Genomic DNA, 24,799 nt, shown 5'->3' with positions numbered 1-24,799 from the left:
CAGTTTTTAAGTTTCGAAAACCTTCCAAATTTAACCTAAACCTTAACTTTATCTTAACCTAATCTAAATCTCTCTTCACTTACAAACCCGACACTGTTATTAATTGTTTTGTGAACATACCTGTATTAAGTTCAATATAACTCGTGAAACAAAAGTAACAGGAACAGGAAGTCTTTAAAATTCAAAATTAATATTTTTTAAAATATATAGATCAGTTAAAAATTTATGTCTCAAAACAAGCCTTAGTCTCATTTTGTGCATTTATGTTTTCAAACTATGCACTTATTTATTAAAAATAATAAAAAAAAAAAATTGAAGAATTATGAGAATAAAGTATAATATAATGATAAATATGACAGCAGTATATATATTTTAAAGAAATGATTAATTTTTTTAATTAAGTATATATGATGTATGTATATATGTATATGTGGCATATAGAAGGAATGTAAAATATATGTAAAATTTTGGAAAATTAATATATTAACTGATATTGTATAAATAATATGTTAAAATATAAAAACAAACAATAACAAAAGTTATAAGCTAAGTGATTTCATAAAACAAAATAGAAAAAAGCTTGTAATAGGCATAGAGCAAAAAGAATCTTAATCATTAATATCATCATGATATTCATATTTACTATTATTTCCATAAAAACAAAAATAATTTTTAATTAATTTATATTTCAGTATCAGAAACCTTTTCTTTAAATACTTATATGAATTAATACAAAATTAGTCAAAAGATACGTAGCTAACTATATACAACAGCTGCAAAAAATATTCTTGCTTTTTCCAATGAAGCATCTTTTTATCAAGTTCTACAATTTATTTTCATTGTATCAAATTTTTTCAGTCCTATGGAAAAATTATTGAATGATACAAAATATAACATATTTGGTTCCAATTAATAAGTGTGTAAATACTATAATGAATAAAATGGTGTGTAAATATTCTTTATAGCCACTTGTACCTCATAAAAATAATTCTGTTCTGAACTTATAGTTCAGTTTATGTATTGTGATTATAGATTATATTATCCTATAAATACTATTAATAACGATCTTATTAGAAGTTGAAATAATGTTTTCAGTAAACAAGTAACTGTACTATTATGACTTTATGATTTTAAAGGTCAGTATAATTACATAACTTTAACATCGATTATCATGTTGTTAGTCAATAAATTGAAGAATCCTAATTACAATTCTGTTTAAAAAGATAATATAACAGAGAGGACATTTTCTTTTTGAATTAATGCATTAAATATTCGACCTTGTTCATGAGATAGTTTTATTAGTAACAATAAAAAAATTAGTTAAGTTAGAGAAACAATACGGAGCTTTCCTACGTACTAATGATATCTTTATCATCTTTAAAAAAACATTAACTCTAATATTTCTCCAGATTTGACAATATGATAAAATTTTATTAAATTGGTACGCATGCGCATAAATCGTTTCTGCTGTTACTTCAATGTATGTAATGGACAATGAAACACATGGATCTGCAATCTATGGCATAGAACGACAGTATAACACGGTGTGTCATAGTGAACGTGTTGATGTTGGTGCAAGTTTGTTATAGCTATAGCTCGAAATCTTAAACCGCTCAAATCATTTCGATATTTCTCGATCTTTCGACGTTTATACAAGAATACTGTAATCTCACAAAACTTGAATTTCTCGTTTAATCAGTGCTTGGGAAAAATAAAGTCGTAAATAGAGAAAAATAATAAGGAGAAAAAGGAATAATTCTTGGTGAAAGTTAGGTACGTAATTTCTCTGTTAAGAAATCCAGTCTCTTTTATCAGCTGTTCATATAATGGGCGCAGCAGCCAATCAAGATGAGGTTCATATGACAACAGTAAGTTCATTTCCCTTTTTTATATAACTTTTTCTTCTTAGTTATGATTGTTATGAATATGAATAATGGTATTAGTATTAGTATTAATTTTAGTTTTAGTTTTACTATTAGTATTAATATTAGCATTTATTGCACCATTCGTGCATCATTCAATGTTTTCGAATATGACACACAGTTAGTAATAACATATTACAACATATTAGTACGTATTAGTACATGCAAGTTTTTAAAATGTCACTGAATTATTATTAATTCAGTATAATATTTTGCGTATTTATTTTGTATATGAAATGTATGATATCTTTTTGAAGCAATAATTATAATAATATTTTCATTATACCAGAAAGAAATACTTATATTACTTCTGTTTTCATATCAGTTATTATTTAATATTAACATAACTTAATATTTTATCATCACATATTACATTATTATTATATGATTACTATATAACTGTTATATATGATTAAAAATAACAAAATAACAATAAAAAAGTGTTTTTCAGCCAGAACTAATTAATGTCCATGGTTATAAATCAGAAACACATCATATTTGGACAGAAGATGGATATTGTCTAGATGTGCATAGAGTTTTACCAAAATCTCATCAAAATTCTGATTGCAATGTAAGTGGGAGTAATGAGCAAAATTTAAATAATAAAAATACAATAGAGGTAAGTTACAAATATAAGCGTTATCACAAAGTTATTATCATAAAGAAATTAATCCATTCAGAAATTAAAAATTTAACTCTTTCCCTACTGAAAGCCATTATGTGATAGATTTCTTGTGTTTAATTATTTTATTTAAACAAATGTATGTGAAAATACTGTATTGTCTGATAAATATCAATGGTATTTCAGTATTCATCAATTTATATTACTATGTGTTAGTTTTATGTAATATAATACAATTTAAGTATAATATTTGATATAAATATCTTTTTTAATTTTTCAGCCATGCTGTAGTGAAAGAGTTAAAACTTATTCAAACTATATTAAATTATGATAACATAAGATTTATGTCAACATTACAAATAAATGTCTGATATTTAGTATGGAAGCCATGGAGTCAAGGCAAAAGAACCAATACCAGTTCTCATTCATCATGGACTTCTATCAAGTTCGGCTGATTGGGTATTATTGGGTCCAGAAAAGGCTTTAGCATATCTTTTATGTGACAATAATTATGATGTCTGGTTAGTAAATGCAAGAGGCAATGCATATTCTAGGAAACATAAAAAATATACAACTAAAGACAAAGAATTTTGGGATTTTAGGTAATTTTATGTAAAAAATTATTAAATAGAATAGAATAAATAATAATTTTAGGTAAAAATAAGTATAAAATAGATTAATCAACAGAATCATGCTTGCTTAGTATTTGTATTTGTATATTGATTAGTGATGCATTATATTCCCTATTTGTGTAATTGGTTTCATAGAGTGAATTGTGTTATGCAGTAAAATATAGCTAAAGCTAGATCTTGGATCAGTTATGAGTCATTTGACTACTGATCAATCTACTTCACACACAATGTGAATCAAATGAATTGGAAGACAAAAACAGGCTAATGTCTGTAATTCTACCTTCCTGTATGGTATTTATGATGAAGTTCCAAATCTGCAAACACTAAGCAGGCATCATTGTATATATGAAAAATTAATTATGTAATAAATAATTTCACTATTCTTTTAGCTGGCATGAAATTGGGTATTATGATTTACCAGCAACAATAGACTACATTTTGGAACATACTGGATATGCAGAACTTTATTATGTGGGTTATAGTCAAGGCACAACTGCATTTTATGTAATGGCCAGTGAAAAATCTGAATACAATCGAAAAATTAAAGGAATGATCAGTTTAGCACCAATAGCATTTCTCGCAAATCATAGAAGTCCTTTACTTAAGTGTGTTGTCCATTTTTATGGATTAATGGAGGTATGTTTCTTAGTATACATGAAATAACTTGTTATTGTAGCCAGAGGTGGTTAAATTACAAGTGTTACGTACCAAATCTCAAAAAGATTTTTTACAGAAAGTGCAATATACAAAGTGTATTGAAAATCGTGATACAAGCCAAAAAGGCATAATTGTTAATATTTTATTTTGAGAGTTTATTTTTGAGAAAATTGAATTTGGAATTTTTATATCACATATAATTAACTAATACCTGAATATGAGTGAATTAGCATGGGGTTAATTGTACAAGTGAAAAATAAGTTAGAAACCTAACCCCATCTGTATATTAAATATATAACTGTAATTATAACTGTAAATATGATATGCAAAAATATTACACAGTAAAGCTTTTCATGGATAGATAAACAATAAAACCTTTTAGAGTACTTCCTTTTTCTTATTTCAATTAATAAGATATCCTGTTTTCTTCCAATAAATTATAATTTGGATAATATTCAAATATTAGCAGTTGTCATAAATTCATTAAACAAGAGATATAATAAATAATTCAAGAATTGATATTATTTGTACATGCATAATTTATATTAAAAGATTTGATTCTTATTAAAAACGAATTTGGTATTAAGAATGCATATGTTAAAAATTTTTTAATGTAACAGCACTGGTATTATACTGATATATCATGTACTTATACATGTAGATCCACCTCTGGTCAATACATCTGCTATTTATGGTTGACATTTCTATAGCAAGTATATTTCAGTGGGGATCCTCATATTGCAATCTACATCAGTGGTTCCCCCGCAATAGGTTACAAGCTCGAGCCTTGGGTACAATAATTCGAAATGCTCCAGTTGGTCTCACTAATGGTTTCTGTGTATGCTGGTTTTCACTAATTGCTGGATTCGGTAGTGATCAACTAGACAAGTCTATGCTACCATTAATTCTCGGACATTTTCCAGCTGGTGCTTCTGCGAAACAAATTATTCATTATAGTCAAAATATACTATCAGGTAATTATTTAATAATTAATTTAATAATATTTAGTGCTTTCATTTACTTCGATTATATTAATTATCTATTGTTATAAATTAATACATTTTTATCATAAAGATTTTATACAAAAATTTCTTATACAAATTCACATAATTATTGTTCCACATTATTATTGAATACTATTATTTTCTTTTAACAGGATCATTTCGCAAGTTTGATTATGGAGCAACAGAAAATCTGAAAACTTATGGGTCAACACAACCACCAATATATGATCTTGAGAAAGTAAAAACACCAATTGTAATATTTTATAGTAAAAATGATTTTCTCAATGATCCTGCAGATGTAAAAAGGCTTACTGATAGATTGCCAAATGTTATAGAGACAAAAGAGATTGAATATTCAAAATTCAATCATATTGATTATTTATGGGGTAGAGATGCCAGGGTGATTCTCTATAATACTGTTTTAACAGTTTTAAAAAAATTTAGATAAAATTAAACTCTTAGTGAGCTTATTTTTTATTACCTTGTATATAATATTAACACTATTACATATTACATAAGGATATACAACAGATGTATTTCAAGAAAACATATATTTTTTATTATTATTTAATATCTTCTTTGGGTTTTAATTCTTTATACATGTAATTTATTAATCCATGTCATATAAAACAGTATGTAAAATAATCTTTTTTTTTTAAATTTTTTTTTATGATGTTTACAGATAAAATTGTAAGAATATAAAAAGAGATCGTTTTAATTCAATATAATCTCTATATAAATATATGTATTCTTATATTACTTTAAAAAATATAAAATATTTATTTTACAAATGCAAATGAATTGAGGAAAAATAAAATTTATAAACATCACAAAGTAAGGACTTCCCTTATTACTTTAGTGTGAAGTATTTGTATATTATTAAGTGTTACAAAAATATTTTTATGAATAATCTATGCACAATTTTTATTTAAATGAATTTTATAGAAATGTAATAAATTATATAAATTGTTATACACTCTAGACAATCATACATCATATCAATGTAATTATAATTGTAAATAAGTTTTAAAGAACTTTAACTTTACAAATGTAGTTAAAATAAATTCAATATGAAAAACGTGTAACAAATTCTAATGTACAACGATTTCTGTTTATATCTTGAATAAGTAAATAACAAGATAATATCTAAAACTATATATTTGTATGTATAATATTAATAGCATAATTTTCTTGACAAAATTGTAAAACATTTTTTATTGCTATTAATCTCATGTAATATGTAATTATAATAAAATATGTAGAAACTGTAAAAATTTCTTAATTTATTAATATCCACGTTCTTTTACAGATATTTCATCTATATAAAATTAATTCTACTAATTTGTTTTATTTGTGTTTAATATTTTGTATATATTAACAGAGAAAATATTAATTTTATATCGTTAGTTCTATAAGAGGCCACATCATTTAATAATGGCGGTAATGTCGGGACACAATCGAAGTTAACGTTGAATATCTCTATCTATATATTTCTTGGCACAGAATATCACTAAGTAGATGCAGTATCTAGCTGTGTTGTCTTTCGAGGATAAATCCCGACGAATCAGCGGTCAGTTCAGTTACAGTTCGGTTAGTCTGCAGCGTCTTGTGCTGTCAAACTGGAGTTTCGAGACTGTCGTGAAACAGTGAAAGTTCAAAGCGAAAGCGAAACGACGGGAGTGGCCCTTCACTCAACGTAATTGAGAGGGATTCATTAGAAATGAATTGATTTCTTAGTCATTCTCTTACTGAATAGCAAAACTAATTTGTGTTCACAATTCTATATTCTATTGCAATTTACAGCTGGAAGCCATGGAGGACTATCTGCCAAATGAATATGATGTCGTCGTCGTAGGGACTGGTATTGATTTTTGCAATATACGTCTTATTTATTTTGCTGCTTATTTCTTTTTAATGTTTATAATGACTTGTCAAATTTATAGGTATGACGGAGTCTATTGTCGCAGCAGCTGCAAGTAGAATCGGTAAAAAGGTCCTTCACCTAGACAGGTATGTCGGATTTCTCTCTTCTTCTCTTTCTCATTCGATCTTACTCTTTTTTGCTTCTTCGCTTCTTACTTCTTGCTTTTTGCTTGCTCCCTTTTTTCTTTTTTATATTCCTCTATCTTGTTCGCTTATATTTTCTCGTGTTTTTTTAATATTTTACATGTTTTCTATTTCTTTTCATGTTCCATATTGTATTATTAACTAGGAAATATTTACGTATTTTTATATACTTATATAAGCTGCTCGATTTTAATTGAATAAATATATTTATTCAGCATTTAATTAGAAATTTTTTATATATATTAGAAATATTCATTTCAAAAATTATATTTAAATAATTATTTTTACACTTATAACTTCATTACTTTTACATTTATCAAATCTAGATATAAAATAAAAATATGATAATTTATAAACAATTGTATCTTTTTATTAAACATTTAATTCCCTTTTGAACAAAAATTTATGTAATAAAATAGAATTTTTCTTCACACAATATAGTAATTATGTTCAAATGAACAAGAAATACTTTCAATTAGCGTTAAAAACTAATTTTATAAGCATTTAATGAATTAATATATGCAGTTTTTATAATAATAACTTTAACATTTTAACATTAAAAAATATTTTAAGTAATATAATTAAACATCTGGATCTTTGGATTTTCAAGATTATACATATTCATGTATATATCTTCTTAAATTCTACAATACAATTTGTATAATAATGCATTATTATATATAATTGCATAATAATATAGTTGTATAAGTTTATATTCTGTATAATGATCCCTTATTTGTGAAAATCCTTTATTATTATATATCTTTTAAATATATCTTTTGTGCCTTAATATATAAAGGAGACATCCTAAATTATTTAACCAATTAAATAGTTGTCTTTTTCATCTATATATTTCAAATAGATATAAACAGTTATGTATTACATTGTAGTATATGTATTAATGCATCTTTTCTACTTAATTAAGTTATATAAAATCAAAAACTTTCTATTCTATTTAAAATCATAGTTACCAAAGAAGTGTTGTATTTTCATAGATGGAAAATAATGCAAATAGATACAATACTTCAGAGTACAACCTATTCATGCAAAATATTTTCTAAGTATCATAAAAAGAATTTTTTAATTTATTACAGGATTTATTCTGAAAATATAAAATTCTAAATTTTAGTCTTTTAAATAAATTTTTATTTTTGGAAATATAGTACATTATTCTCTTTGTTCAACATCACCAAGAAAATTCTATACTTCTAATCTTTTTATGAAAAGTTTCGATTTTTGTTTTATAATTTTTTGACTAAAAATTTATATTTATAAGTAATAAAAAGATTACTCATGTTCTTTGAAATATTTTTTGTATTATATTTTCTTTTGTTTTTTTGTTTTATATTTATATTTATTATATTTATATTTTAATACAAATATGGTTTAAATATATTTTTATTATTCCAACAAATCAAATATTTAAAAGTATAAATATTCGAATATTCAATTATTTTCAAATAAAATTTTGAATATTGCTGTGATCTTCTTGTATTAACCATAATCTTTTGCTGCAGTACAATATCTTTTTTTATGTTTCATTAAATAATATATTTTAAGATTTTACTCCCTTCAATATAAATTTTTAAAGCCTGAGGGTCTAAGACTTAGATTTTTTTACTTTTTATACATCCTGTATATACATATATAGATACATATGCCTATAATCCAAAATTTTTGTGATGATTCAAAATTATGTTTGTTTAAAACAGTTTTCTAACAATTTCACAACCAAAAAGAAAATAAAGAAATATATAAAAAGTTGAATGAATAAGATTTTCACGAAGAAGTCTTTGATTCTAAGAAAAATGACTTCAAAAATTTATGGTATATGTATCCAACTTCATTAAAATTTGGAATTAAAACTGCATTTGGATTAAAACTAAGAATTTGGTTTATGTAAGAAATTAAAGAATTTATGTATATTTATTAATATAAAAATCTGTGAGTATGCATGTATGTATGCGTGTGTGTATTATGTGATTCAAAGTGCTATCTTCATATCGTACGTACAAAATACTACTCTAAGAACCACATTGATGTATAATGTTTGCAGTGGATTTTGTTCTTTTTCAAAATTTTTTAACCATATTTATTATTTCAAGGTAATAGTTCACAAATATAGGTAATAGTTCAAAAGGAATACTGTACAATAAAATACAAAACTAGATTGTAGTTAATGTATGCATATGTATTTAATAAATTTGATTTTCGTTTAATTTATTTTATATATTATTTACTTTTTTTATAAAGAAAGAAATAGTTCCCCTTTCCTTCCTCCTTATGGTGGTGAAACATATATATATAAAACTATATATATACATACATATATATATATATATTATATAGTTTTATAAAGGATGGCTCATTATTGAAGGGGATGATTCTTTATAAAAAAATATATGAAATATACACGCACATATCATTAATTATTAACGTTTTTATTATGAAACTAAGCACCTGTAAACAATACAGGCTTACTTATAATGTTTTAATATAACAATTATTTCCAATTAAAAAAAAAATGTATATAATGAACATTGTAATATTTTCATATTAGTGACAACAAACGTAATTAAATAATTATCATTTACTTGTAGCGATGAATATTATGGTGGTCTATGGGCAACATTTAACTTTGATGGGCTACAGAAATGGATAGAAGACCTAAAAGTTTCCAAAAACATTACCAAGGATCTATCTGAAGCAGATTTGGAACCTGAAGAAAAATTTCTAAAAACTAGCAATGAATATTCAACTGTTGAAAATATTGAGGAAACATGGTATATTTCAAAGTAAGTTTCCTTTCATGAATGTATGCATATTTGTGTCCTGTTCTTCTTTGTAATACTATATTTTTATTATAGTGAAGCCGACCTGCCAGTAGTTTCTTCAAAAGATACTCAGACTGATAGTACTGGAGATGGTAGTGGAAGTGATGATGAAAAAGCTGATGATGATAAAGTTGAAAAAAAAGAGAATGTTAAACAATGGAGTATAGATCGTATAAGAAAAGAATACAGAAAGTTTAATATTGACTTGGCGCCAAAGGTATGAAGATAAAGAATATTATCATTACATTAAATACAAGATAAATAACTATAAAGGTAGATTATATTTTTCGTTCTTTTGGTTTTTCTTACTTTTGTCTAAATAAATATATCCACGAACAAGGTTCTGCTCAACAGGCAGAAGTGTAAGCGCAACACTGTTTTTACGACTCATTATATTTATAGAACATTAAGTATAAGAAGCAGGTTTTTCTTAATATATTTATTTAAGAATTGTGTATAATATATAAATAATATATAAATATATTTAAGAATTAAATTTTCTTAATCATCTTAATAGATTTTAGTTATCAAAAAATTAAATTAATTATTTTCCTACTATTCTATGTATCTGTTTCTGCTAAAATTCAAAATGTTTATTAAGTATTAAAAATTGGTTAGGACATAGGTATACTTTTCATCTATTGTTCTTATTTTTAAAATGCATTTGATTACCTATAATGATTTTAAAATAACTTTTAAAAAAAGAAAAGGTATATAATATTGGTAAAATCTGAATTATGAAAATGTTATTTCATTCATTTAGGTAGTACCATATCAATATTTAAATATTTCATTCTATTTATCTAAATATTTCTTATTTACCCATTAATTATGGAGTAAATATCTTTCTTAAAATAATTATTGTAGCAATATCAATATTGTAATTCCTTCTGTTTATATAAAATATATTATGTCAGAAATTACAATTAATTAATTGACATTTTATCTGTCTAAAACAGTTATTATTTGCACGAGGTGAATTAGTTGAACTCTTAATCTCCAGTAACATTGCTCGTTATGCGGAATTTCGTGCAGTGTCCAGAGTAGCTACATTCATGGATGGGAAATTGACACAAGTACCTTGCTCAAGAGCTGACGTGTTTGCAAATAAAACTGTTAGTGTTGTTGAGAAAAGAATGTTAATGCAACTGCTCACTTCATGCATGGAGCAAGGCGCAGATAGCCCAGAATTTGATGGTAATTACTTGTACTTTTTTTACATTTCAATTATATTTGTAATATGATGTCTGAAATAATATTTTGTTATTAAGAACACATCTTTAAAATATTCTGGGCAATAGAAGATTTGTAGATCTTTTATTTAATAATTACTTGCTTCTCAAAACACAATAATTAGGAGTTCATAATGTTTTTAATATATGCATATAATATATTAAAAATTAATAATCAAATACAATATAATGGTCTATCTAATGAAAGTAACCTTTTTCGATACATAATGAAGAAAAAATTTATTGAGTCAGTTTAGATTCCATTACCAATAATAAATAAATAAAAAGATTGTATGAGCATTGTATTTTGCTATATCTTTTTACATTAGGAGAAATTGTTAATAAAATGGTATTGTTTACATGTAAATTATGTAATATACATAACATGCATACATGTATATGCAACATAATTAATTCAATATTATAATTTATTAGTCGTATTTGCTATTATTATTTTATTAAATAATATCAACAGGATTCCGTGATAAAACCTTCTTAGAATATTTAAACACGAAAAATCTAACACCAATTGTGCAGCATTATGTTGTTCAAGCAATTGCTATGGCTACTGAAAAGACTTCTTGTAGAGATGGTGTGAATCGCACAAAACATTTTTTGAATAGTCTTGGACGATATGGAAATACACCCTTTCTTTGGCCTATGTATGGTAGTGGAGAGCTACCTCAGTGCTTTTGCAGGTACAATTTTATACATATATATATATAATAATAATATACATATAATTATCTGTTATTATACTATTTAATATGTAAATATCATAAATAATTTAAAAAATCATTACTATTATTTACAGATTATGTGCAGTATTTGGAGGAGTTTACTGTTTAAAAAGGCAGCTTGATGGTGTAGTAATAAACAAAAATAAATGCAAAGCTATCATTAGTGGCAAACAAAGAATAAGTTTGGAACATTTAGTTCTTGGTCAAGGTCATCTGCCACCAGAAGTTGTAGCTTTTGAAGGAGAACAACGGATATCACGTGGAATTTTCATTACGGACAGGTAATAGTTAGAAAAAGCAAGAAGTAACAATTATATTAGATTATAATTGTAATAAAAAGAAGTTGCGGTCCAAAATTATCTAAAAAAAATTAATTATATGAAATTAGTATAATTGAGCTTGTCAAGATATAAAGTACTACATTTTTTAAATAATAAACTATATAATTTTATAAACAATAACAAATTTATATTAGTAACAGAAAGCCCTAGTTATATTAATTATAGTATACATAAATTTCTGCTTCTAACCTTTTTCTAATTTATTTTTCAATTTTTTGAAGTAGTATTTGCTAATAAAATTATCTTTTCAAATATTTATTTTAGGTCAATTATGCAAGGTGAGAAGGAAAATTTGACACTTTTATATTATCCTCCGGAACAACCTGATCAGGAACCTGTTACATTGATTGAATTGGGACCATCTACAAATGCTTGCCCTCAAGGATTGTGTATGTAGAATTATTACATTTATGAAAAATTTATATAATATGAAAATCCAAATTTTTTGGAAATTTTTAAATTTATTCCAAAATAGTTATGGTTCACATGACATGTAAGCGAACAACAAATGCAAAGGAAGACTTGGCCTATGTCGTCAATAAATTTTTAAGAGCTGAGCCACTTGATCCATTAGCCATTCGTTCATCTATCCATAGTCATACACAGACTGTTTCTCCAGATAAAAGACATATTCAGGTATGTTTTTCCTGTATTAGCCATATATTTATGGTACGGGTAAATATTTATATTTATAACATGATAAGTATATTTTTCAATTCTTTACGAAGTATAGAGAAATTATATCACTGATTACATGATTACATTATATTTTATTAATTTACTTTACAGATGTCCTGGTACCACTAAAACAAATTGATTATAAAAAAAATTGGAAGATATTTTAGCAATATATATTCTAGAGTTTCTTATTTCTTAGATGTTATAAATTTTGAATTAATTTATTAAAGATAAATATAGTTCTGAAAATATATTTATCTTCCTCTTTTATAAAATATTTCGAAATTTTGATAACTGCTATATTCATGTTGATTCAAAATAAAAACCAAATTTCTTGTATGCAGGAAGGTGATCAAGATAATAGAGAAGGGTCTACAGAGAGTCCAAAGCCTCAAGTTTTATGGTCATTGTACTTAAACCTACCTGCAAGTGATATTAAATTAGAAGAGTCCACGCCAAGTAACCTTCATCTGTGTTCAGGACCAGATTTAGAGCTTGATTTCGATTTCGCAGTTAATCAGGTTAATTTTTTCTCAAATTATAATTTCGTTTTAGCGTAATTGAGCTTTTAACCGATCCCAAATGATAAAAATGGTATACATTATCATAAATTTTTAAATTTTGTCAAGGCGAAGAGCATCTTTGAATCTATGTATCCTGACAAAGATTTCCTTCCACGTGCACCTGATCCAGAAGAGATCGTACTTGAAGGAGAAGAAGCGCCAGGACCGAAATTTGAGGGAGATACAGAGGCTGAAGAGAAACAAGATGTTGAGAAAGCCGAAAAAGAAGATTAAATGATCTTTTTTCGTCTTTTCATCTTGAAAACACGGGCCAGCTCCCTTAGCCGCACACCTCTTTCTATCCAAAGTTACACGCGCCTTCTTTCGTTTGAAAGTCGGAAAACTTTTATTCGAATGATTAACGAACATTTTGTTTGTAATTGAATTACCAGTTATGTCCGTAAATAGTGCTAGATATTATTTTAATCTAAATGTTTATTTAAATTAAAAACGAAATTACACTATTTATTTCGATTGTGTAAAACATTGTTTTTGCCTAGCACTCTTTGTAGACGAAACTGTTTCGAAAAAAACTTTGGTTTCTTTCAAGAATTTTCATTGCTAATCAACTTAAAAGTTGTTCGTAAATTTTCGAATAAAATTCCAATCGACTGGCGCTCAAGTCTGCGTTACACTCGCTCTTTTATTAAATTACGGATCGATCGGCCGAAAGCATTAGTTTTTCTTTCTTTCCTTTCTGGTCAAACAAATTTACTTTCAATGTTAAGTTTCGAGGAAGTGAAATGTAGTTTTATGATAATATATAAGAGAGATGTGGAAGAACTAAAACGAAGGATAGATAGTATTTATAAACTAATTCTTCATTAAGTTACGTTAGATTTAAAATTAATCATAAATAAAAAAATATATATGATTATTCAATAATTTATAAATATGATCGATTTCTAATTTAATCGGAAATTATTAAGACAATTTAGCATCGATCATATTTATAAATTGTTGACTTATAAGGATACAATGAGAAAATAAAATTCTAAAATAATAAAATTCTCATTAATCTTATTTTCTCTAATCACTACGAATGTAAAAAAGCACATCATTCCACGTTTCTCTACTATATCAATATAAAAGATATCGTAATGTCTTTTATCTGATTATTAATACGTATTATACATCATTAGTGTATTTATTACGCATTATATTGCATAGCATAGTTTACTCATTATATATTGTTAGTGTAAGAACAAATTTAGACTGCGAAAAATCAATCGTTCCTCGACTATTTATTTATTTTTCGAATTATTTAATTATTACTACGTTATATTTCACTATTCGTTGTATTAATTAACATCACATAATTTTTATTAGATTCCGTTATTTTTTCATCACTCTGTTTTTTAACTTTAGTAATAATTTTTTACTTGAACAATATTACATCACTTTTATATTACTATTAGTAATTTTATATACATATATATATTATTATATTAATATATATATATTTTTTCTGATCGTTACTATTTGTTTATTAAAGTTTGATTTACTTGTTTCCATTTAATTCATTGAGTTGAACTTCATTTAAGTAATTCTGTCAAATATTAGTTTGGATAACTAACATTATTTGGTTTATTTAAATTTTTATTTTATATTTTCTAAAACACGTATATTTGTTTTAGATAATTATATTTTTAATATTTATGTAAGTTAACGAAAGCAAAGAGAAGAAATGCTATCGGCTGGTTCCGCTCGTATACTATGAAAATTTTTAGACACATTGATCGTAGAGCGGCTTGGATGTCAGAATTGATAATCTTTTTCTCGCCGTTACTGCTTCGATGTGCGCGCATTTATTTGCATTTAACTGATAATACGCCGTACTCAGCATTGAAATACAGTAAACTGATACGAACTGAAATATAGTTTGTTTTATCAAACTTATCTCCTAGAAAAATAACAGTGATTCGAATTTTGAAAGGAATTTCACTTCCCATTCTCATCACATCATAAATTCGTAATTCTGTAAAATACTTATTTAAATCGACTTAATAACATTTGAAGGAATATAATTCTAACATAATTCCAAATTAATTCATTCTCTCAAATAAAAATGATATAAAAGCATAAAATTTTTAGGAAATTTTATAACAAAACATTTTACATTGTTTTGTACTTGAGAACTTTAAACACACAGATTAACACATACCTTTTAAGGGAATAAATCCTTTCAGAATTCAGTTTTTTACCTTTTCTGTGATCAATTTTTAAATAGGGAGATAAATTTTATACTTATTTGTTATTATTTCTTATTATATTAATATTCTGCTTTTTCAACACTATTTTTTTTTATTATATGATATGATACATGATTGTTATTTTATATATTGCTTATGATTTATATATATATATATATCATGATAAAATTTCACATGCACATATTGTTGCACTATATAAAACGAGTCAAAATAAATATTATTTTAATAAATAAATATTACAATGAAATTTTATGTAACTAAAATTATTTTTCGTTGTTATTTTATGTTTCTTTAATTGTCTTATTAAAACAAGCATACTTATACCTAATATTTCATATTCAGTATTAACAAAAAAAGCTAATTTTGAAAACATTAAACATATTAATTATAATTCAATGTAGGGGATGTTATTTATTCAATAATGAAAGTAACTACAACTAGAATTATATTAATATGTACTTCATATCCTACACATAATACTACATAAAATAATATACATATACATATATTAATTATATTGACCACAATTTTAAGATTTATAAGACATTTTTTAAAAAGTTGTCGATTTTTTAAAAATTTATGCATAAAGTAGTTCATTTTTACATATTAATATTTGTGTTAAAAGATGAAAATAGATTCCTTTGGGATTCCAAACTTTGTTATTTCATTATACATAATATAGCGTAGTTTATCTTTGTTAGAATCTTAAGTTATTTGTAGGCTAATTTGCACATGTAGATTATAGAAAAAAAATACAAAATACTGATATTTCAAAGTATTTCAAGTTCCGTCCCGAACGGCCACTGATGGTACCCAGAATAATATTCACAACTAGTAATAATTTTGCATGGGCGGTGATGGTCTTTCCCCATAATTATTATTTATTTACAGTAATAACAATCTATTTTACAATGTACAGCATAATGAGACGAATATCTTTCAGCACTGACGATCTTGTCTTTTTCGTGAGGTGCACGCAGTAAATACATAGAATTTTACATTCCATAGTGTGGCTGTCAAATTCTTACAAGATTTTATTTTAAAACATTGAAATTATTAAAGATCATTACATATTTTTTATTGCCATTATATGTATACTTTTAACTATCTAAATACTTATTTATAAATCATCCTTTAAAACAAAATATTAATTATAATAACAAATATTGAATAAAACAAAATATACTTAATTAATTAATACAGATTATAATATTTGATGAATTTAAGACCAATTTTTTTCTATATTAAACATATTTATGTACAAATCATTTTAAATAAATCTAAATTTTAAAGTTAATCTCTATAAATATTATTATGTATATTGCAAAATACATAAAATACTATTTGTATTCTGTTATTAAAATTATTATATACATGCAAATATAATAAATTTTTATTACAATCAAATGCATATATTTTAAATAATGTTCTTTTCATATGCAGGTTTACGATAAATAATTCTATTAAAGTCAAGATTCGATAGGTCAAGTGTTTTATATTCGCCATCAATAATTAGTTCTGAAATTGCTCTACCTACTGCGGGTGCCTGTTGAATTCCATGTCCACTAAATCCAGTTGCAAAGTATAATTTCGGATGATATGGATGTTGTCCAATTATTCCATTTTGATCGAATGTATTGAATTCATAATACCCTGCCCAAGAAGATTTTAACTGTAAAAATAGTATAAAAAATTGCATTTTAAAAGCTATTAAAGTAAATAATTTAATTTAAGTAATTTGAGTAATAATACAAATGTTATCAATATATTCGTATGTATAACTTTAATATATTAGGTTGTCCGAAAAGTTTCTTTCATTTATGAGGAAATAATAGACGCACAATGTTTTTTGTTTTATATTATTTTGTCGAATTACGTATGATCCATTTTGTTATGTTGAGATAAACAGCGCAACATTTCATAGACTTGGTTTCACGTTTATATGAAGGCGCACTGTTGTAAAAAACACGTTTGCGAAAGAAAGACACTTTTCGGACAACCTAATACATATCAGTGTATTTATATCATATTTCTATTATGTGTAAATCAAACACAAACCTTTAATTTTTCAAAAGCTGGGACTCTCCGTGCGAGTATAGGCCAAATTTTTTCTTCAAAGAAATCATAATCAATGCTTAAATCTTCAGTACTAGGTTCTTCGGACTCCTCTGGTGATCTTCCACAAATATACGTACCTGCCAGACCTTCTCTCCTAAAATAAATATTGATATTTAATTAGTAGTAAACACAAGATATTATGTATAAGCAAGATATTTAGTTTTAAAATATTAGTTTTTAGAAACAACTTTTATTTTATGAATAATGTTTACCTAAGAAATGTTCCAGTATTATCTATCAATAATGGGGTATTTAAACTTGGCCCATCAGGACAATGAACGCAATAAACAAATCTTTTCCTATAACACCAACAATATTTGTGTTGGATTCATATTAATAAATAATAATAGTATTAATATAAACTTTCGTTTCATACTTATTCAAACTTTTTAACAACATGAAATTATGATTACCTTGGTTCAACAGGTAAATTTGTTTGGTACAATCCATTTTCTGTTTGAACACTACCCAATTTGTCAACAATTTGTCCACTATGAGCTCCAGCAGCCACAATGGCTATAGCAAATTTTATATTATGTATTTCACCCTCTTTGGTTTTTACCTAATAAAAAGTAAAAAGAGATTAACTATTAAATACTAATAGAATAAAAATAAAATAAATGTTAAAATATGCTAAAATATATATAAATAGATATACACTTTTGCACAGTTTTGCATACTTTGCATACTTCTTTTTTCTTGTATATTACAGAATATTTCTATATATTTGTCTCTGCATGTACATGCTTATGTCTACATACGTTAGTGAAACATATATATCCATGAAAATGTATATGTTTATAATATAAATTGCACAGATATATATATACTACTGCTCATAAGCATCCTGACATTTTAACTGATTTGTAACAACAGTATATGAATATTAGAAGATGTATAAATTAATAAGAAACTAATAATCAAAAAATTAAAAAAATATCCACTAATGATGTATTGAAATTTGAAATATATTTTATTGATGTTTTTACTGGCTTCAAATAATTATTACTTGCTTTAATCACACAATCTTCCTTATGGATAGTTTAGCAATAAAACAATATTTTCAAACTGTTTTGATATAAATTTTTATCTTACTACTTTAAAACCAGTTTTAATGTACTATTATAATGAGATAATAATATTGAATGTAGTCATTATTTATCAATATACAATTATTTCTTGAGGAACTGTAATAAAATTGCATCAAAAATAAACAAACATCTGGATAATTTTTTACAGTAATGTAAATATAATACTGAATATCAAAAGTTGGAGTGATAATTAATATATTACTTTAACAAAATTGGAATTAAGTCTTACAATCAATCCATCTAGTTGATCCGTGTTTCGCTTATCTTTATAAGTAAAACCTTGCGCTTCACCATAAATATATCTTGCTCCCAATTGTAGTGCTTTCTTTTTAAAAGCAGAAAGGAGAACCCATGGGTCAAACCAACCCTCTTTTTCTAATCCTAAACAACCTAGTTCAATACCTTCTGTATTTATCCAAGGAAACATACTTTTCAATTTAGCAGCTGATAATATAATATTTTTTGCTCCAAGGAAATTTTGTAATTTAGAATTTTCTATTAATATTCCAGCAGTTCGCTCAGATGCTAATGTTAAATAACCATATGGATGGAAATATGGATCAATTGCGGGTTCTCCCTGAATGCCCAAATATTCATTGATGTTACGTAAAAATTCTGCACCAAAAAGAGACATTTCAATATTTTCTTTCAGAGAAAATTGTTGACGTAAACCTCCACAAGAAAGAACTGTTGACGCTGTAGTATACTGAAAATAAAATTTACATTTACTTATTAAATAATTTCTTTATTTGATTATATCTTTATTTGGTAAATTCAACTGAATAAATTTCAGTCTTTCAGAACAAGCCCTCTAATTTTTATGAAACTGGATATTATATTCATATTATTATATTCACTTAAACTGTAGAACATAACTTCTAAATTATTTTTATACTGCAACTGCAAAACATAATTTCTGAAGAACGTACCGTAGGGTCTCTCTCTATTACTACAACTTTGAAATATTCTGAAAAAACTCGGCTTCTCAACCAATATGCTATAGAACTGCCCATTATCCCACCTCCAATTATTACAACATCACAAACTTTTGGAACTGTTTGTGGCCGACCCATCCATTCAACTAATATATCATCAACATTCTTCACAACGAGAGATTCTCTTATCGATGCCAAACCTTTTTTAAGTGTTTTTGGTATTATGGAGTTAGAATCTTTTTTAGTTGGTACAATTTCATCTGGAGTATCCTGAGAAATTACATGGATTAATATAAATTTGAAAAAATGTTATATTATATTTCTCTTATCATCTTTTATTAAATTGGCATTACAATTAAATATACAAAATTGATGAATGTCATATAGCTTAAAATTACATGTACACATATTGGAAACATTCTATTATATAATACTATATTTACAATTTATATATTTTGAAAAGAATTATAAAGTTGTTTTATTTGATTAAAAAAGCAATTCCTTGTTTAACATTAACAAATTTATTTTCTCAGTCGATACAAGGACCTTGTGATATTTATTAAAAATATTAACAATGGTAGGAGTTACATGATTATTATTCTGAACTACTTATATGCAAGGCAACTTATTTAAATTAAAAATCTGAATTATTATCATTGCTATGGAATCTTCTTGAAGATTATTCCAAGATCGTTGACGTTATCTTTGCATATTTATTTTTATAATGCAATGTTAAAGATCGCATTAAATCAAGTTGCATCAATTATGAAACGATAATTTTAAAGAATGAACTGAGTTTAAATTGTAATAATGTAAAAGTAATAAAATAAGAGAAGTTTTAATACAAATGAGTTTATTTCATATTCAAATTGTATTGTTTCATATTCAAATTCTAACAATTAGTAATACTATTAGTAGTAACAATACTAAATTGGTTAGTTTCTAAATTTAAATAAATTAGCAGTAATAATATTAAACAAATAGTAATAATCTAACAATTAGTAATTGAATGGGCTGCAAGTTTCCAGAAGGGTAGAACAAATACAGACAAATTTACATTTATTTTAGAATATGTACTGCAGGAGTTTGTAATGTAGTATGAGTACTGAAGAAGATGTTCCTGAACATGAATTTATAACTTCTAGTTTATTCTTATAAATATTTTGATGATATTGATAATAAAATAATGTTACAGCTACTGACATTACAATAATGTTCTTTTATTCTGAAACATTGTCACTTTAACGATTAAAAATTAATAAATATACATTAATAAAACAAATATTTTTTTTTATTTAATTTAATGTTTTGTTCTTTTATTATATTCATATCACAATTTTATTAAAAATATCGATACCTTTTTTAGAAATGTAGTAAGTTTTATAAATTTCGTGCAAATAAAAAATATGTGTATAATAAAGCTTGTTAAACAATAGCTGATTTTGTAAATTATTAAATGTTCTCAAACAGTTAAGTGAATGAAGATTGTAATAAATAACATACAATGGAAGAAAATAAATATAAATCGCACAAAATCAAAACAAATAACTTAAATTATTAACCTCAATATTATTATTTACCTTTTTTGAATAAGTTCTTCTTGTTTGTGAGAACAAACATCTTTGTAGAACATTATTTTGTACTTCCAATTTAACAAAAGAACGCAACATTTTTATAACTGCTCAAAGTTTACATATATTTTAATTCAAACTAAAATTTTCCTGCTACTGCTTCGTTAACCAGTAATCTCATAATTATATAAAATTTTACGAACGATAACATTCTAATAATCATTGAAAAATTAGATAATTCTTTTTTATGAAATACCGTCATATTATCAAAACCAGATTAAGATGAAACACGCATCTTTGTTAATGAATTTTATGATGTCGCAAATTATATTCAATATGTTGTAATTTTCTCCGTATATAAATTGATTTAATATTTAAAATCTATTATTATTTTAGTTAGAATATATTATAAATAATACATTGAAACTTTGACATATTAAATGCACTGACAAATTAAAGAATTTGGTTATGATACACCATAATTACAATAGTAAAATTATTTATAGAATGAATACATGTATGAATTTGTAAAACAAGAGTTGTCATATCTACTTCTTATATTTACAATTATCGTATGAATGATAAATGTATTGCATAAAAATAAATGATATCACGTATAATATATTATACGTACATTATATGTACACATATATATCTATAGATACCATTTATTTTTTAATTATTTTGATACATTATATGCATTCAAAGATTACATTTATACATACATATTTGATAATTTACTAAGAAACTTTTGTTAAGATACGGGTATAAATGGGAAGTTTTAATACGACAATGGTTCTATTAAAATAACTATATTTATATATAACAACAGCTTAAAATATAACGACAGCATTTATGTATATAGTATTTCTTTCAATGTGTTATATAAAGATAAAACACAGTACTGAATACAAAAATCATTTTTATTTAAACTACTGTCTTAGTTCAATATTCTTCGGTTGTTGTGTGTTGCATTCTTTTATGATAGAAGAAACCAATTTCATAATTTAGAATAAATTACAATAATTCTCTCAGGAGAAAGAATTATTCTTAGAAAGAATCAACCTTTGTTATTTTGTCCATCAATCATGTTACATGGAATGAGGACCAACTTAGGAATCATTCCAGGTGGTGCTATAAATTGTTGAGTACTTTGGGGTGTGTTACGTCCAGAATACTTAAGTTCTGCTTCTGTTACAATTTTACAAATATTCATTTTAATATCTGCTTGAGCTTTTGGAGGGAGTCGCTTGACGGTTTGTGCCATACTGTCGAAAAAGAGCTCTATACTACTTTTTCCTTCAGGAGCTAGGTAGACTTGGTCATAATTATTTTGTGTATCCTGAAACATATATTGAATTAAAGAATAATAAATTGCAATTAAGAAATACATACTAGTTTCGAAAATTGCAACTTACTTCTATTTTAGAAGAATTCTTTATAGAATTATTTGCAGCCGGTGTACTAACAAATATTGGAGTATCAATTGTTTTATTTTTAAAAGGTGAAGCTTTTAAGATACTGTAGGTTGCAGGCACTTCCAATGATTCAATTTTCACTTTTTTCGGTCTTATTTTTCTATATTTTGATTGAATTTGCTGAGCATATGAATCAATATCATGATGCATTGCATTTCCTACCTCTATACTTTTTACTACGTTATCACCATTATCATTTAATTCCATAGAATCACGATCCAACACTGGATCTGCAGTTGTTTCTTCCAAAACTTCTAAATATTCACTATAATCTTCATCATTACGATCTTCTAATTGTTCTAAAAGACCTTCAGAACTAATTCCACCTGCATTTATATCCTGAATGTAGTCTTCAGTTAATTCTATACTTTGAGGTTGATAATCCGATTCATACCTAAATAAAGACTTTTATTGATATTTAATCATTTTGCTTGAGTATTAAATAAAGTTAAACAGTATAAAATTAATAAATAGAATATATATCACATAAGTAAAATTATAGTATATAGAAAATTATTATTAGTAAAATTATTATTATATAGAAAATCATTAAGAATTTACATATTATTCTTACGGAAACTTTAAGAAACTAAGATGATCTTCAAAAATCCATTTTTTCCTACGAACTCCTTTTTCCGTTCTATTCTTATATTTAAGTATACGGCAGTAAGTATCCCTTAAATTTTTCCATCTTAATCTCACCCAGGTGGCTAAAAACATATTAATTATATCTATATACATATCAATTTATAACAATAAATTTAACAATTCTAATTTATAAATGCAAATAAACTTAAGTTCAAAAAACTTCAATTATAAGGAACAAAAAATATTACAGATGTATAAATTCATATTTTTTCATAGATATCAAAATAAATATTGTATAAAATAAAATAAAACGTTTTAACACAATGAATAACCACATATTCCATTAAATATTATATTATCTCTTAAATAATGCAGTAATATTCATTTAAACACAAACTTGAAATTAATACTGGTTATTATACATACTTCTACCCATGTTTTTTTTTTAAATAAATGTTATTTAAATTTCGTTTTATTACTTAAACTTCCGCAGTATTTACACAATAAAATTAATAAAACGAAATTAATATGTATATAATTTTCCAAACTATGCAGAAAAATTAAAGAAAACATTTTAGCAGTAGAAATATTGTATAGCGATGATATATTAACGAACATACAAAATTATCCGAAAACAGTGAAAGAAGAAAAGGAGTTCGTACGATCAAGACCAAGTTCATCCGAAATCCTCTTCCAAACCTTCTGCCGAAATTCCTGAAGTTTAATAGAAGAACCTTTCACTTCAGCATTATATAAAACTGGATGTTGTTTTATCGCTTCAATGATCTTCAGCGAAATTTTATGCGAATCAGGCGGCATCGTCGGCACCATTTCGTCCGTTGAAAATCGTTCGAAGAAGTAAACAATGTCAATATTGGAAACTCGATCCTATGTTCTTAATTTGATGACTAAATCAAATCTTTATATTGAATGAAAATTTCAAGCTTGATTCGTAATATAAATACTGGAAATTTATTTAATAGTTAAATAAAATTAAATTAATGGTTACATTTATTTTTACTGTTAATTCGTGAATTAAGTAAACAAGGTACATAAAAGAAAATAAATTATATAAAATTGTACTTTAATATTACGATCAAAGTTTTTTAATGAAACTGAAACGATTTACTTATTTGAGAAAATTGAAGGTTGGATTTTTTGGTTAATTCGAATTTTAAAGATTTTTGCCACAAATATTGCTGCTTAAAGTAAATTATAAGTCTTGAGTTCATCGCACAACTATGTGATTGAAAGTTTCTTTAATTGTTGAAAAGGCTAAGGTCCTTGTCGCGTCTTAAAAATTAGTCGTTAAGTATGCTGAAAAATAAAGAACCCGTAACGTAAATAAAACGACAATCGCCATTCTTTGTGATTAACTAGACTTCCGTCGCGCTGTTTAACCGGAAGCATCCTATTTGTAATATTTTTCTATTTTAGATTACATATATTATTTGAATTTTGCTATAATCATTTTAACTTTCTTACGCTTTAAAATAACATTTTCTTTCGATGT

General features: G+C 25.2%; 4 protein-coding genes across 8 annotated transcripts; 2 read left to right on the top strand and 2 right to left on the bottom strand.

The window, feature by feature from the left end:
- The first annotated feature begins 256 nt into the window (after positions 1-256).
- On the top strand, positions 257-5,926 carry LOC132915106 (lipase 3-like). Of its 4 annotated transcripts, none has more exons than XM_060974785.1 (6): positions 257-1,868; positions 2,374-2,493; positions 2,923-3,146; positions 3,566-3,812; positions 4,558-4,807; positions 4,990-5,926. In XM_060974785.1, exons 1-6 carry the CDS (start codon positions 1,827-1,829, stop codon positions 5,283-5,285), a joined length of 1,179 nt encoding a protein of 392 aa, XP_060830768.1. In that variant the 5' UTR covers positions 257-1,826; the 3' UTR covers positions 5,286-5,926. The 4 variants fall into 4 exon arrangements, with proteins under 4 accessions (XP_060830768.1, XP_060830767.1, XP_060830766.1 ...); XM_060974784.1 differs by having other exon boundaries at positions 259-1,868; positions 2,374-2,541; XM_060974783.1 differs by lacking the exon at positions 257-1,868 and adding an exon at positions 1,901-2,070.
- Positions 5,927-6,377: 451 nt separating this feature from the next.
- On the top strand, positions 6,378-15,168 carry LOC132915100 (rab proteins geranylgeranyltransferase component A 1). The gene is made up of 12 exons (XM_060974769.1): positions 6,378-6,533; positions 6,641-6,698; positions 6,781-6,847; positions 9,505-9,699; positions 9,772-9,955; positions 10,698-10,935; positions 11,446-11,668; positions 11,785-11,991; positions 12,316-12,440; positions 12,527-12,687; positions 13,074-13,250; positions 13,359-15,168. Exons 2-12 carry the CDS (start codon positions 6,650-6,652, stop codon positions 13,524-13,526), a joined length of 1,794 nt encoding a protein of 597 aa, XP_060830752.1. The 5' UTR covers positions 6,378-6,533; positions 6,641-6,649; the 3' UTR covers positions 13,527-15,168.
- Positions 15,169-16,374: 1,206 nt separating this feature from the next.
- Positions 16,375-21,539, bottom strand: LOC132915102 (FAD-dependent oxidoreductase domain-containing protein 1-like). Its single transcript, XM_060974772.1, has 7 exons — positions 21,230-21,539; positions 19,644-19,919; positions 18,944-19,420; positions 18,037-18,185; positions 17,836-17,922; positions 17,564-17,717; positions 16,375-17,177 (listed from the first exon to the last, which is right to left on the bottom strand). The coding sequence occupies exons 1-7, from the start codon at positions 21,317-21,319 to the stop codon at positions 16,923-16,925; spliced, it is 1,488 nt and encodes a 495-aa protein (XP_060830755.1). The 5' UTR covers positions 21,320-21,539; the 3' UTR covers positions 16,375-16,922.
- A 477-nt stretch (positions 21,540-22,016) lies between these two features.
- On the bottom strand, positions 22,017-24,667 carry LOC132915107 (uncharacterized). 2 transcript variants are annotated; one of them, XM_060974786.1, is made up of 5 exons: positions 24,416-24,667; positions 23,949-24,250; positions 23,273-23,408; positions 22,639-23,092; positions 22,017-22,562 (listed from the first exon to the last, which is right to left on the bottom strand). In XM_060974786.1, exons 2-5 carry the CDS (start codon positions 24,115-24,117, stop codon positions 22,281-22,283), a joined length of 1,041 nt encoding a protein of 346 aa, XP_060830769.1. In that variant the 5' UTR covers positions 24,118-24,250; positions 24,416-24,667; the 3' UTR covers positions 22,017-22,280. The 2 variants fall into 2 exon arrangements, with proteins under 2 accessions (XP_060830769.1, XP_060830771.1); XM_060974788.1 differs by lacking the exons at positions 23,949-24,250; positions 24,416-24,667 and adding an exon at positions 23,713-23,851.
- Between the last annotated feature and the right edge of the window lie 132 nt (positions 24,668-24,799).

The sequence above is a fragment of the Bombus pascuorum genome, chromosome 16, assembly GCF_905332965.1.
Source record: "Bombus pascuorum chromosome 16, iyBomPasc1.1, whole genome shotgun sequence".
Lineage (NCBI taxonomy): Eukaryota > Metazoa > Arthropoda > Insecta > Hymenoptera > Apidae > Bombus > Bombus pascuorum.
This window is presented reverse-complemented; position numbering and strand designations above follow the sequence as displayed.

What these genes read in the sequence shown, in the direction of transcription:
- LOC132915102 (XM_060974772.1), bottom strand. Translation starts at nt 21,319, where the DNA reads ATGTTGCGTTCTTTTGTTAAATTGGAAGTACAAAATAATGTTCTACAA. An exon ending in GAAGAACTTATTCAAAAAAG is followed by an intron (nt 19,920 to 21,229) that starts GTAAATAATAAT and finishes GTAATTTCTCAG; the next exon opens with GATACTCCAGATGAAATTGT. An exon ending in ATCAACTAGATGGATTGATT is followed by an intron (nt 18,186 to 18,943) that starts GTAAGACTTAAT and finishes ACTTTTTATTAG; the next exon opens with GTAAAAACCAAAGAGGGTGA.
- LOC132915100 (XM_060974769.1), top strand. Translation starts at nt 6,650, where the DNA reads ATGGAGGACTATCTGCCAAATGAATATGATGTCGTCGTCGTAGGGACT. An exon ending in CAGATAAAAGACATATTCAG is followed by an intron (nt 12,688 to 13,073) that starts GTATGTTTTTCC and finishes TCTTGTATGCAG; the next exon opens with GAAGGTGATCAAGATAATAG. An exon ending in TCGATTTCGCAGTTAATCAG is followed by an intron (nt 13,251 to 13,358) that starts GTTAATTTTTTC and finishes AATTTTGTCAAG; the next exon opens with GCGAAGAGCATCTTTGAATC.
- LOC132915106 (XM_060974782.1), top strand. Translation starts at nt 1,912, where the DNA reads ATGATTGTTATGAATATGAATAATGGTATTAGTATTAGTATTAATTTT. An exon ending in ATAATAAAAATACAATAGAG is followed by an intron (nt 2,542 to 2,922) that starts GTAAGTTACAAA and finishes TCTGATATTTAG; the next exon opens with TATGGAAGCCATGGAGTCAA. An exon ending in TAGTCAAAATATACTATCAG is followed by an intron (nt 4,808 to 4,989) that starts GTAATTATTTAA and finishes TTCTTTTAACAG; the next exon opens with GATCATTTCGCAAGTTTGAT.
- LOC132915107 (XM_060974786.1), bottom strand. Translation starts at nt 24,117, where the DNA reads ATGGTGCCGACGATGCCGCCTGATTCGCATAAAATTTCGCTGAAGATC. An exon ending in GGATGAACTTGGTCTTGATC is followed by an intron (nt 23,409 to 23,948) that starts GTACGAACTCCT and finishes ATATGTTTTTAG; the next exon opens with CCACCTGGGTGAGATTAAGA. An exon ending in CTTAGTTTCTTAAAGTTTCC is followed by an intron (nt 23,093 to 23,272) that starts GTAAGAATAATA and finishes GTCTTTATTTAG; the next exon opens with GTATGAATCGGATTATCAAC.